The sequence below is a fragment of the Perissodus microlepis genome, chromosome 20, assembly GCF_051167445.1.
Source record: "Perissodus microlepis isolate ML-2025 ecotype Zambia chromosome 20, ASM5116744v1, whole genome shotgun sequence".
Classification (NCBI taxonomy): domain Eukaryota; kingdom Metazoa; phylum Chordata; class Actinopteri; order Cichliformes; family Cichlidae; genus Perissodus; species Perissodus microlepis.
The window spans coordinates 21,640,169-21,654,725 of record NC_140480.1 but is presented as its reverse complement, the minus strand read 5'-3'; the positions used below and the strand labels follow the sequence as shown (position 1 = coordinate 21,654,725).

The 14,557-nt window shown below is 39.2% G+C and overlaps 1 protein-coding gene across 9 annotated transcripts in view; it reads right to left on the bottom strand.

Moving 5' to 3' along the window:
- Nucleotides 1-70: 70 nt before the first annotated feature.
- Nucleotides 71-14,557, bottom strand: part of LOC146364475 (zinc finger protein 512B-like) — a 28,662-nt gene continuing 14,175 nt past the window's right edge. For 6 of the 9 annotated variants that reach the window (XM_084918310.1, XM_084918315.1, XM_084918314.1 and 3 more), the window contains 10 exons: nt 14,269-14,403; nt 13,192-13,319; nt 11,712-11,804; nt 9,027-9,125; nt 8,099-8,353; nt 7,601-7,960; nt 7,288-7,389; nt 7,085-7,147; nt 4,988-5,086; nt 71-3,866 (listed from right to left, as the gene is read on the bottom strand). In XM_084918310.1, coding sequence (XP_084774436.1) covers nt 3,525-3,866; nt 4,988-5,086; nt 7,085-7,147; nt 7,288-7,389; nt 7,601-7,960; nt 8,099-8,353; nt 9,027-9,125; nt 11,712-11,804; nt 13,192-13,319; nt 14,269-14,403 — 1,676 coding nt within the window. In that variant the 3' untranslated portion in view covers nt 71-3,524. The remainder of the gene's footprint in view (nt 3,867-4,987; nt 5,087-7,084; nt 7,148-7,287; nt 7,390-7,600; nt 7,961-8,098; nt 8,354-9,026; nt 9,126-11,711; nt 11,805-13,191; nt 13,320-14,268; nt 14,404-14,557) is intronic. The other 3 variants (XM_084918312.1, XM_084918311.1, XM_084918317.1) reach the window with 3 other exon arrangements.

The following is a 14,557-nucleotide window of genomic DNA, read 5'->3' as shown; positions in this document are numbered from 1 at the left end:
TCCCATCAACTACATCGTACATTGCAACAGCTATAAAAAAGTAACTAAAAGGTGACAGAGATGACACATGTTTAGTCAACAAACTTTTATTAATTAGTTAAGGGATACTAATGCACAGGTAATACAACAAGTTTGGGAGAAAAAATTGTAACAGTTCAGACTCAAAGGAGGTGTTGAATCCTCCAATGTTAGGTACTATACAGCTTAATTTCAGATATGGAAATCTTTAATACATCATTAGTCTCATTTAATTTGTTACCTATATACCATAAACAGTTATGAGCTACAACATCATCTCTTAAAACTCATCACAATGACCCCAACAACAGAGCTGGATGCCATTTCCTGCTTTTGAACTAGGTAGCGTACAAAACAAACCACCAAATAAAAAGTGTAAACTTCTTCAGCTGTCTAGGGGAATTTCTAAGGAATAATCTTGGTTTTGGAAATAACATTGCTGACAAAGGGAAGACACTTGAGCCTGCTGTTTCCCCAGGTACAAAAGTCACACCACACACAGTCCAGGTAACTAGAAAGCTCCAACAACACTCCTATTTCAAGCCTATTTCATGGTATAGTAAGTGCACTAAATACAGAAACAAACACACATACATATGCCTTGTTGTCCCATACTGAATAGATAATAATAAAAGGACTCTCTCGATCTGTTTGCCATCATGTACTGAAAAAGCTCATTTTATGTGCATCGTCAAAATGGATAAAATAACAGTGTATGCCAACACACAGGCCTACAATGTTGTTTGTGGTCTACAAAGTTTCTCAACCTTTTTGTGTAGATTTCATCATATGTAAAAAGCATTTTTTTTTAAGCAAATTAATAAAAGGAGGGGAGTGGGGAAAAAAGCCATACAATTTCGAGAAGACACATCGATATCAAAATATCAGCAAGCCAACAAAATCAGCTAAATATGGTGTATTGCTGTACTCTCTAAACATGTTGCAGTTAGCTCACACTGCGGGATAGATATGTGTTTTCCACATCATAGGAAGACAGATAGTAAAGGGTGTGATAAAATATAAAATACCCACTGTTAAAAGCAGTGCTAAACTATCATATTGCAACACCAAAGCTCGTCAGGTAAACACAGTCAATGTGACGTCATTAATGAAACGAGTAACAAGCAGCTGATGAACTGATTCTGTGCCACAGCATAACACTCAAAAGTGTTACTATTTCTGACATCCAGTCATTACAAAAAAAGGTGCTAACTGTTTAATACACACACACACGCACACACACAAAGTCTGGACAACTCATATTGAAAAGGTCCGAGGACCACTCAGTGCTTGTTCATCTTATCCTCTCTGTCATCTGAACCCAGGTAGAAGATAAAGGTCCATCCCCATGACAGAGACACGTGCATAATCATCCCCACCTGAATTAACTCCATCAGTTGATTAGCAATGGAGGAATTCAGATTGAATCTTTGCGTTACGTTATAAAAAGTCACAGCGTAGGAATGACACCACCTGGAAAAACACACATTTCAAATTCAATGTTTCTTGAAAATGTTCTGCTGACATCAGTGCTTGATTTTAATGACATTGACATTATGGTGCAAAATTCAGAGGACTTGCCAGTAAGGATAATATGGACTTGAGTGAGTTGTATCAGGCCCTTAAGGTAGAGTGGCAAGTAAAGCACCCTTATTATCTCACCAGAATATCCTCACATAATTTTATCCAAAGCTATCAGATTGCTATCTAAGTAACACACACCATAGAATATAAAATAGATTTATGATCTGTATTTTTTTAAGCAAGCAAGTCGTTATTTTCATGGACATAAACTTCAAATATAAATCAAATATTCATGGAGTTTTAATTTGCTCAAATTGTTAATACAACTGTGGATTCAAGTATCTACTTTCAACATGTTAAAGTGAAAATATTCTCTAATCTTTTAGATTTTGAAAAGTCATTTAATATTTTGTTTATATATTTATATATTTTAAGCTAATCTAACATTAAGTGGCTAAGCAGCCCTAAACTTCAATAAGACCAGTTATGGCTTTGTGAGGTGAATCATAATTATACCATTGCGTTGGATTTCAGATACAATATAGAAAGTGTCAGTCATGTTGCTCATGACAAACTTAGTCTCTTTCTCTAGTTTACCACCAGAGTTTAAAAAAACAAACAAACAAAAATCCCACTCCTGCACCAGACAGCCACTAGGTTAGGGTGAATAGTTCTGGAGTGCAAAACTACAAGAGGGGAGCAGGAAGGGTTAAAGGTTAAAGTGCAAGGCAATAACTTTGAGCGTTCAAGAATTCATTCATTTACATTATTATATGTGAATCTTAATTAGCAGTTTTTCTGTTTAATAAAAGATTATTATCCTGGACCTCTCTATAAAAGATAGTATATTTTTAAAATTCCCTCCTCAGCTTTGATTCAAGCTAAAGCAGTAGCCAAAACGTGGCCTCATCATTTGATTGTGCTGCAATGGTGCAACAAGCTTCACACAGAATTCTTCCTCCTGTCAAACATTTAGCTTTGCTAGACCGATTTTAGAGTGTTTCAACATAGATTCTTTTTCCTGTTTGTTTTTTTTTTAAATTCAATTAAACGTGTCTTTCTATTTCTAATCGCAACTAAGTTGCAGTATGCCTTACAGATGAAAATATCAGTCACTTTTCTGGGTATTCTGCTTCTCAACTTCCGTGTAAAACAAGTCTGGAAATAATCTTTTCACACTTAATTATGGTTGTCAAAGCAGATACTGTTCACAGTCATGTGAAAAAAAATCCTTGGAAGTAACAACTGTAAAAAATATTGTGAAACATGAACAACTTACAAACATTTTAGCTTATATGACATTTGCTTATGTAAAACATGAAAAGCAAGAAACAATAAAAGTCAAACTAGAAAAAAAACTATATTTAAACAACATTGCACTAAAGCACACACTGCAAAAAATTCTGACCGCTTATGATCCAATTGGATGTTTCAGGCTTGGAAATGACGGATGGCATCATTGCTTTGAGTATATAGATATAGATATAGATATTGTTCATGTACACAGTACAGTATATCTGTGAAAAAATGTGAAAACACTAGCTATTATTAAATGACTTCACCATGCTAATAGAATATCCTTTTTAAAACCTCTCAAACACAACACAAATCTTGCAGAGAAAATGACTCTCCATTGGTATTTAGAATACTAACTCTGTTTAAAAAAAAAAATCTATGTTTAGGTCAGGACTTTGATTACTACTGACACCCCTGCTGTGAGTACAGAAATTGACAAATGTGCCTTAAATGGGAGACAAAAGTGGAATGGGGAAATAAAACACTACTGTTCTGAGTACAACAGTATACACATCATCTCGGGGGGTTCAAAACCAAGATTTGAAGACTGGGTTTTACTTCATATTGGTTGATTTTTGGCTTTCTTCTCAGTGCCAAGTTCTTGTAGCGCTAGAAATGTCTTTAAGCTTCCTGGCAGATATTTAAAGAAAGAATCCTCTGGGGCTCCTAGGTCAACAAAAGCAGAGCTAGTCGGACAATAACAGCCTCTTGGGTTTGTTTCTTCTGGTGGCGGAGGGAATTGGCTGTCTGTTTTGGCCTGAATTATCACTGTCCGTTGGGTCAGGGAACAGAGTTGGGGGCTGTGCTGTGCCAGAGAACAGAGTCGCGGCAGGGGTTGAGTTTTGGGTGGTAAGTGCCTCAGTTTTTGTTTCGAGAGGTACATTCACAGGGGGGCGCTCTTTTGGTTTACGGCCCCTCTTTTTACCAGTCGTGGCTCCGTTCCTCACTTCGGCCTTTATCCCATTGTTCTCTGGGACTTTCGTTTTGCTACTGGACACAACTTGACTGGCAGCTGCACGGAACCAGTTCTAAGACAAAAAAAACAAACAAACAAACAGTAAACCAGTCAAGATCCAAAGAAGGCAAACAAGCAGAATACAACTGCATGTATATACATTTTTCTTTCTAAATAACTGTATAAACCACCATGTCTGAACACCAAAGGTTAATGTTAACTGGGGACAAGATGGGGATGTTAAAACCGAAAAACAAAGGCTTTTTATAAGGAAAAAAAAAAACTGTATGTGTTATCTTGTAACTAAAGTTGTTGTTGGTGAAGAGAAAAGATTAGTTCAAGGAAGATATGTATAGACTTGTTGAGTGCAAGAGTATTATGACAAGGTTAATGTGCAACCTAGCTGGTTTTACCCACAGACAGTATAACAGGTGGATGTAGCCACCATGGTGTCACTCGTTAGTTTAGAAAGTCTCATTATGAAGCCTAAAGTGTGTGGCTTCACTGTCTTGGTGTTTTGAAACCGGATATGACATGATTGACATGTCGTTAGAAAGTCCTCCTATCTGGCTGTTAAAAGTATAGCCATAATGGACTTAATGTTCAATTCAAGATGACCTGAAACTAGCGGCTGGTCTCTGAGGCTATTTTCCCATAGACTTGCATAAAACTGCAGAAACTTTTTGGAGCCGTAGACACACTTCTGGATTTGCTTAGCCTTTTAGATAAAAACAAAAAACTTTATTCAACCAATCAGAGACATTTGAATGTTTCTCAAAAACAAACAAAAATACAATATGTAACTAGTAAAACAGTAGAAATGGATTCATTACTGTTACCATGTTGGTAACCTGCCCATGAATCTTTTGTGTTAATAACAACATCATAAAAGCAGGAAGATACGATCTGTCCTACAGTTCACTCAACCAAATTATTATAGACTGGTTGACTACTATTGCCAAATGTGGTCTGCACATTCTTCTTCATACACTTTTCCACAACAATTCCCAGTGAGTCCCAGTGACCAGCCTCTTAGTGCTCTTTTCGGTCATATTGGCAACAAGTCTGATAAAATAAACTGGATCTAAGATTAACCAATGCTGTTTATTATTTTATGATGTATTACCAGAAATGAAATTTACTAAGTGGGTCATGTTAATGGCAACTTCTAAGTTTATACTGACAGTGACCCACCTGTGAGTGTGTCTTGCTAATATGGTATTTGACGCCACTCTCCGAGCTGAACTCCTTCTGACAGATCAGACAGGTGTACTTCCCCATTTCGCCACCACCCTGTAACAAACACACACACCAGAAATGTTGCTAGTACCTGGTTGGACACACTTAAACTTTCCTCTGAGATTTTGGTCTGTGTTAACATGATATCATCAAATGTTTGTTCCTGATTTGTGGGTAACGGCATCATCTGGTGTATCTCCTGTTCCACCACATTCCAAAGGTTCTCTGTTGGATCTGGTAGTTGTGGAAGACACCCGAGTACACTAAAATCACTGTTTGGTTCAACAAACCAGTATGAGATGGTATGACCTTTGTTACTTGGTCCATTATCACGCCAGCTGTAGTCATTAGATGATGGGTACACAAAGGGATAGTCATAAAGTGATCGAGATGGTCAGCAACAATACTCAGTCTTTGGCATTTATGACACTCAACTGGTACTAAAATGTGCAAAGAAATTATCCCTCACATCATTACACTACCTGAACACCCTGAATTGTTGACACAAAAGAGAATAGATGCATGTTTCTATGTTGTTTATGCCAAATTCTAACTATACCATAGCCTTATTTGCCCATTCTTGACTGCCATGTGGACAGAAATGTTATTTTTTGAAATTTAACAAACCATCTTTACCATGTCCACCTGTTCATATGCCAATTTTCTGCCTGACTGATAAGATATTTGCTTAGATAACCAGTTTAAGGTTGCTGCAGAAGGTGCAAGTTAAGAACCCATCAAAAACCATACCCTGTCAACCTTTTACAGCAGGAGGGTGTTAAAAACATAGTCCAAGTTAAATTTTTATTTAAATAAGCTTAAAAACATATTTTGAGAAAATACAGCTCAAAAACAAAATCTTGGTGGATTCTGATAGTGATCAGGGCCATAGTTTCAAACACAGAGGTGAACTAGAGTATTTAAAAGTAGAATGGGAGGCAGAGCCTTCAGTTTTCAGGCCCCTCTTCTGTGGAACCAGCTTCCAGTTTGGATTCGGGAGACAGAAACTATCTCTACTTTCAAGATTAGGCTTCAAACTTTCCTTTTTGCTAAAGCATATAGTTAGGGCTGGACCAGGTGACCCTGAATCCTCCCTTAGTTATGCTGCAATAGACGTAGGCTGCCGGGGGATTCCCAAGATGCATTGAGTTTTTCCTTTCCAGTCACCTTTCTCACTCACTATGTATTAATAGACCTCTCTGCATTGAATCATATCTGTTATTAACCTCTGTCTCTCTTCCACAGCATGTCTTTTATCCTGTCTTCCTTCTCTCACCCCAACCGGTCACAGCAGATGGCCGCCCCTCCCTGAGCCTGGTTCTGCCGGAGGTTTCTTCCTGTTAAAAGGGAGTTTTTCCTTCCCACTGTCGCCAAAGTGCTTGCTCACAGGGGGTCATATGATTGTTGGGTTTTTCTCTGTATCTATGAAGCGCCTTGAGGCGACTTTTGTTGTGATTTGGCGCTATATAAATAAAATTGAATTGAATTGAATTGAACTTACGTGCAATGAATGCCTATCAACCAAAAACTCAGGTTTCAGAATGTTCGGAAAATATTTACTATGCTTCACCCTGTATGATGTCAGTGAGAAGGGATATCCTTAATATGAGCGCAGCAGCCCCTCCCAACATTTTCTTTCCAGGGCACAGTCAATCTAAAAAGGCTTGTAGTATACAGCGGATGAACTGAGAGACAGCACAAAAGCCCAGTATACCCCCCAAGTATCATAGTAAATTGTTAATAACACAAAGGTACTCTAGTAGAGAGTGAAAAATCGTTGAGATGAGTTGGAAATGAGCAAAATAGATCCTGTTTTACAAGTTATACAAGATCATGCTGTGATTCTAATACTTCCTGTTTTCTCTTCATTTTGTATCTTTATTTGTCTTAATTTTATTTGAACTGTACCATCAGATTCCACTTCCTTTTGCTTAAGATTATTTTTTTCAGTTTGAGTGTATTTTTGGGATGTCTGTATTGGTTTGTTGCAATATTACTGTATATCCAGTAATATTCTCAGACACTGAGTTTTGCAGCAGTGTGGATTTGTACCTTGCTGCAGTTGGCGAGATGGGCCTTTAGTCCTGACACACTGGAATAGACAGCTTCACAGTTCTAGGACAAAGCAGAAACAAACAAGGATTAAACACACTGACTTCGTATTTATGTTACACTCAACGTTAAGGCAAATCCCTTTTGTTTTGCTCAGATATTGTAGGTTATTTTTTGTACATGGTGTACTTGTATATTCTTACTTCGTTTGTGCAGCAGATGAAGCCCTTCTCCTTGACTTGGTTTTTCCAAGCCTCTAGAAGCTCTGGGCTGAAGTTGGGGAGGCCAGGGCGGGTGTAGTTTAACTATGCAGAAGACAACTTTTTTAATCTATCAGTATTCAAGTTATTAATATAATTCTACAGTGTAAAAAAGTGGATGTAACATAAAGGATTTTTTAAATCTGCTGATGGAGTTTGTGTGGAGCCTTTGCATGGCCTTTGACCTGGACTGCTAATGTACTGTATTTACTGTGGTCACCATGTGCACTTAATGCATCCAAATTTTATTCCTCACCCTCTTGCTGTCAGGAACCAGGTCATCCTTGATGCGGCGTTTTGTGCCCCAGTCTTTAGCCAGCTCATCCTCAGCTATTTCTTGCAGGTGGAACACCGCCACCTGAGCTGACCGCCGTCTCACCCTGCCACTGGGGGTCCTTTCAAAGTCCTCCCCCTGTCTCTCAATCTGTGCTGCTTTTTGTTGATCTTGTTCCTGCTCCCTTTCCTTTTCCCTGTCCTTCTCTCTAGCGCCTCTGTCCTTCTCCTTAGGATGGCTGGATGGGGCTTTCTCTTGCCACCGTTTCCTTTCAGTTTGGCTTTGCTCCTTCTTACCTCGTGTTGGAGATTCTTCAGAGATCACCTGAAGGAACAGTAAGACCTTTGAGTGAAAATATAGGAAAACTTTAGGTACTCATTAAAATTCAGTAAAATGTGCTTGTAATCAGCATAAAATGAAAAGAAAAAAAGGTTCATCTCTTATAACTGCTACTACAACCCTCGTCTATGATGATCTCACCCTCTCCTTGCCAGTGTTGTTGTTGGTGTCAGTGATACTATCCATGAGGTTGGTGGTGGCTGCGGCTGTCATTGTGGTGGTGATGGCCGGGGAGTGTTCGGTGCGTACATGGTAGTCTCTGCCAGCCTTGGAGCGGTAGCTTTTTCCACAGTGCTGGCACAGAAACACAGGCTTCGCATCGTCAGAACACTCTCTTCCACAACGCTGCTGGTGATACTGGTAGCCCATCAGACTGGAAAAGTGGGCTGAACAGCCCTGTATTTGTGTACGTGTGTGCGTGTGTGTTTGTACACAAAATGTTTGTGTGATTGAGTGACGCCAATGACAAAAATGAGACAGAATGAAAACAAACATTAAGCAAGAGACTGGGTAAGTGGAACAAAGTGTAGTTTTAATGGAACGCTGCATTTGGTCAATACTTTGTGGTTAATGTTAAAAAGACAGAGAAAACAGGAGAAAGATGCTCATTTTTCAGTGTGAAGACATGTCACTGTAGAGTTTATTCTTTACAGCTCTTTCTATTCTTACTCTCTCTGCCTTTTGCACTCTAGTGTGAGTAATGCGAAGCAGGGTGTTGATGTGATTTTGGGCAACATGTCAAGAACAAGGCATAAAGGAAAAAGAGAGGGAAGAGGGAAGGAAGAGAGAGAAAGATAACAAGAGAGAGAGAAAGAGAGAAAGAGAGCGAGCGAGCGAGCGAGCGAGCGAGCGAGCGAGAGAGAGATGTAAAAGGAGAAAGGCACAAAAGAAGATCCTGAGGACAAGAGAGAAATGAAATCAAAACTGGCAGATGACGAGGGACAGAAATGTGACATAAAAGACATAAAGGTTGAGACAAATGGAAATGAAAGACACAGGAAAGCAAGAGTAGTATAGAATGAGAGACAGTAAAAGAGGAAAGGACCAGGGAAAAAGAAGAAGTGCATACCTCACTGGGACACTTGATTCGTCCCATTTGTTTGAGCACTCGGCGCAGCCTTTCCCTCTCCTCATGCTCGTTGCCCGTCTGGCCTTCACTCCCTGAGGGCTGAGGGGGAACAAATACACTATCACATCACCACACACCCCACTTCCTCATGACTAAAAAAAAAAAAAAAAGCAATCAAAATGTGTTTTCTATCTCTAATGTTCACACGATGCCAGGATCATTAAATGGTTTCCTGGTGAGGCTGTTACTCAAGGCATGTTTATGACAACTGTCAAACTCGTGTTTTCGCTCGCATGTTGGTTGGTGCCAAACACCAGCCAAGACCAGAACAACAGATGGTAGGGCTGCCAGAGATGGAAAAGAAATGCAGGGGACTGGAGAGAGAGTAGACTAACTGAGGGATCCCAGCGGAACACATTTCATGTGCTTTCTCATGTGTTAACACACAGAGATGACTGACACACAACACTACAGTAGCTTTCTGTAAAGGTAGGAGGGAGATACCACTTGAGTACTTCAATAAAGCTACTGCAAAAGCCTGAGGGTAGCAGGACAGGCACCAGCAAGCCTTTGATATACAATGACAGGGCCAGCAACAATGAAACGACATCAGCTTGTATTCTTAATGCTTCTATCAGGGAAGGAGCAAAAGAGCAAGCGTAAGAGAATGAGGCAGCACTATCACAGTAGCAACGCCAAGGTCAATCTCAGTGGGTGACCCCTGTCCTTCTGTCAGCCTGCTGCCTTTCCCACACTGCATTTGGGTAAAGCCACATGACAAGACTTACAATAGCAGAGCAATGGTCAGTGAAGTCTCCAAGTCATACAGAAACCAAACACAGTAACACAGCTTACATGAGACTGAAGTGCAAATCGGTTTAATATAGGAATATTAATAAGAAATTCAACTTATTGCAATAGTGCTGGACAAATTAACATATGTAAACTTAACACCTCTAATAAAATGTATGAGCAAAAGCTTTTTTTTCATTATATGCTCATTTTTCTATTCTATGTTAAAGGACACTGTACCAAGTGATTCACAAATACTGGAAAATACATTAGTTCAACATATTTGCATGAACAAAAGTTCTGCAGATTTGTCGGTGGAACACATGAGTGATGAAAAAAACTGCTTTGCAATTCAAAGGCACCAATCACTGGTCTTTTTGATACTTTTGAATGAATAAATGCCTTAATATACAGTGTATCCAAAAGCACAGTTGTAGTAGTGCCTACTTCCTTAAAAACATGACTCTAAAACCGCTACAATGTATAACATTGTATACATTGTAGCATTAATAAATAACATGATTGATACTGTAGAAAAGTACTTGTCTTACTGTAGCACAAAGGAAACGTTTGTATCTAAACAGAAAGAGGGCACGTCATACTTCTAAAGACTGTGATTTTAAGAAATGTGTTATCTCCTCCTGATCTTTCAATTTCCTGAATTTTAAAATTCATTGGAAAGACAAGTAAAAAGAGTGTGACACCAGTCAAACCCACAAGCTAAAAAAGCCTTCTTTAATAAGGAACTACTTCAAATCTAGAGCACACCAACACACAAACAGAGATTAACACAATAACAGCTTTCATTCTGTCACAAAAGTTGTAATTATCTAATCAGAAGAACAGAAACAGCAGAAGTTTAGATGTGTAGGAAGACTACCTTGTGCAACCTTTAAGCATTTTATTCTTAACATGCGCACACACACACACACACACACACACACACACACACACACACACACACACACACACACACACACACACACACACACACACACACACACACACACACACAAAAATAATGCACTAATGCCTTTTGCTCTGCTGGAATGGAATCCCGCCAATAAGGTCAGGACACAACAGGTCCCCTCTGAAGACAAATGGCAGCATCAAACAGTTTAACTTGGCTGACACAGATGGCATGGTCATCTATCAGAGCCCTTAATCTAGCAAACATTACACAGCCAAAGCCTGTTAAACACATACACATAGATTACCATGTATTTCATATACTATAACCATATGTATTCACACAAAAACACAAACACACATGCCACAAGGTTTGCTGAGTGTAGATTCATTAATCTTTTATAATACTTTTTGAAACGGGTAGCTTTAAATTATTCAGCAAACTTCATAGTGGCACCACTGCTCTAATGCAGGAGTGTCATGATAATATCTTAATGAAGCTCTCTGCTGTCAGAGTTAAGACAGCTGCAGAAAGAAATGTGAGCACTTCACTGACAGGAATACCAATCGCCAGTTCAACTTTACAATCACGATTTTTTAAAGACCACAAGATCAAATTTTGAGAGATCATCATAGCATCTGACAATACTTTTGTAACAGATAAAATTATAGGATAGAGTATATTTTTTACTCTATACGTTGATGCATATAAATAGATGGACATCTGCTGTGTAAACCGATACTAGCAGAAATAAATGTAGGATTTCCATGCATACTGTCATGACAAACCAAACTATTAGCATTCACTTTTCAGTTCTTTGGTGTTGTTTGAAACTAATTACCATGTTCAGTGATGATCTGATCACCCAAACCATCTGGACTCATAATGAGTCATAGAAAAAGGAGCAAAATCAGTCACAGGGTGTCATTTTTAAGTTTAAAGTCTTTGAAACCGGTTTACAAAGTACAACGTCAGCGAATTACCTTGCTGTTGTGCTCGGCCATGGTGTGGTAGTTGAGGCCGGCCTTGGACCTGAACTGCTTGTGGCACTGCTGGCACTTCAGGGCATCCTGGAGCTGCAGGGGTTGAAGGCCAAAGAAGAAGCTCAGATAACATTTTTCTATGAGAGGAAAATAACCCACTCCTGCTGGCTTTGCTCTTTATTGAATCCATCAGTATAGCAACATTTCATCTGTAACCTAATAAAGTTTGTTACTAGTGCATGTTCTGGTCAAAGTAAAGGGCAAGGGACACATTAGGAACCTTAAACCCCCCCCCCTAATTTATCACATAGTGTTCTTTGTTGTAGCTTCTCTCCTCGCCTCAGTATTGATTTGGAGACAGAGGTGTCTTGATGGTGAGTGACCCAGTGGTAATGTGATGATTCCGTCATTGCTTAACAGCAGACTGTCACTTTAATAGAGTCACACAGGCCACTGGGCTAAGGAGCCATTAAAACAGGCTCCAGGAACACTGTCTTTGAGGGCTGAGGCTACTGCAACACTCAACCTCATTCATCCACTAGACAAGCTTGATATAATACAACTGAAATAACCCTTTTTCCCCCCACGCTTTAGCCCATTTTCAATTCAATTCAATTCAATTCAATTTTATTTATATAGCGCCAAATCACAACAAAAGTCGCCTCAAGGCGCTTCATAGATACAGAGAAAAACCCAACAATCATATGACCCCCTATGAGCAAGCACTTTGGCGAGAGTGGGAAGGAAAAACTCCCTTTTAACAGGAAGAAACCTCCGGCAGAACCAGGCTCAGGGAGGGGCGGCCATCTGCTGCGACCGGTTGGGGTGAGAGAAGGAAGACAGGATTTCATTTATTACTGCTAATAACCACAACTGAGTGCATTACACACTATATTTTCAGTAGCTTACAGGGCCCTTCCCTTCCCTTCCCCTTTTATGATCATACATAACATTATGACCACTGGCAGATGAAGCAAATAAAGCCGATTATCTCTTTATCATGGCACCTGTTAGTGGGTGGGATATATTAGGGGGGCAAGTGAACATTTTTTCCTCAAAGTTGATGTGTTAAGTGTAAGGATTTAAATGAGCCTGAGAAGGACCAGATTATGATGACTATGAACATCTTCAAAAACTGCAGCTCCTATGGGGTGTTTCTGGACTGCAGCAGTCAGTATCTATCACAACTGGTCTAAGGAAAGAACAGTGGTGAATCAGCAACAGGCTCATGGGCGATCCGATAGCCTTATTTTCATTATCTTTACTAGAAAAGGTTCCCAGGCTCCCCAGTTTTAAAGTATTCAGTGCACAATAACCACAATGCAAGGCTTCTTCAAGCTGAGCTTTACAGCTCCAGTTTGTCTTTGAATGCTACTACCAGCAAAACAATTTTACTGGTTTCACAGTTTGCTCTAACAGCTGTTTTGACAGTGCAGCCACCCCGCTCCCACTCTGATGAACAGATGCATCGACTACTGACCTTTTGACAAATCTCCATGTGTTTCTTGAGGCCATGGATTGTTTTCCTGGTAACGATGGAGCAAGTGGGACACACCACTTCACCTCTCTCTGAGATTGCTCGCTGCCACTGAGTGTCAGGAACAGCTCCTGAGTAACATTCAGAACACAGTACTGCTTTGTTATTTAGCCAATGAAATTACACTGGTATGATGTCCTTATGTGTCAGCAATCTAGATGATCAGTAAGCACTTACGTTTTTAGCTTCCCAAAAGTGAAAGATTGCTGCTTTCTCAGTTTCATATGACTGAAATGAATATCCATGGGGTTTTGATAGTTTGAAGATAAATATTTTGTCGTTTTTGTCATATGCATGCATATCTCATTAAGATTTAAGAAATGCTCTTTGAAGAAAACATGATGCAACTTATAAAAGTAATAATTATATTTAACTGATTAATAACTATGTATGTTCTTCTGCCTGCGTGGGGTTTCTCCAATTACTCTGGCTTCCTCAAGTAGTCCAAAGGCATGCATGTTAATTGGTTAACTGGTAATTCTAAGTTGGTGGCAGAGTGATCAGTGTATTTTCTAGTTCCAATTCTAGTTTCAGTTATTTTCCAGAATGGATTTCTCATTTCAGTTTAGCATTTACTGTTTGAAAATGTATAGTTTTGGTTTTCTTTTAGTTACTTTAAATGTTCAAGCATGTCCATCAATGCCCAATCAAGGAAGCTATAATAACATTTATACCAAACTAACAGATCCTAAAACTAAGGTTACTTTCGCTGTATTTTTATTTTAATTAGTTTTTCAAGTTCACTATTTTTTAAAGATAGTCTTAATTTTTTTATACATTTTATTGTTATTTTAGTCAACTAATTTTTTTCATACCTAATTTTAGTTTTTAGTTAATAAACTTGGTTGGCTGTAGGTGTGAAGTGAGCATGAATGTGTTAGCTTCTGTGTTAGCCTAATGACAGCCCCCCAAAACCCTGAATTGGACAGGTAGATACGAAAATGTATAGCTGGATGGATGGATGTGTGGATGGCTAGATAGATGGATGATTAATTTAAAAAATGTGATCTTGGTGTTCACCAGAGCTTGTTGTGGCCGAGTCTTTTCTGGAGGGCTGAACTGACGAAGGTCTTCTCTGAGCCTCCTCAATGAACCCACTCCCCTCTGGTCTCTTCACACGGCCTGCCTTCAGCTTCTCCTCTACCTTAGTCATACCTACAACACACATGTGCACACGCAGACACACACATATACACAGACAGTCACGCTAGTGATTAAAATTCAAACTGAAAGTATAGAAGATAAAGTGAGAAATGCGAGTGGGACAGATGTAGGGCAAACCAAACAAGAACACGATACTAAAAACAGA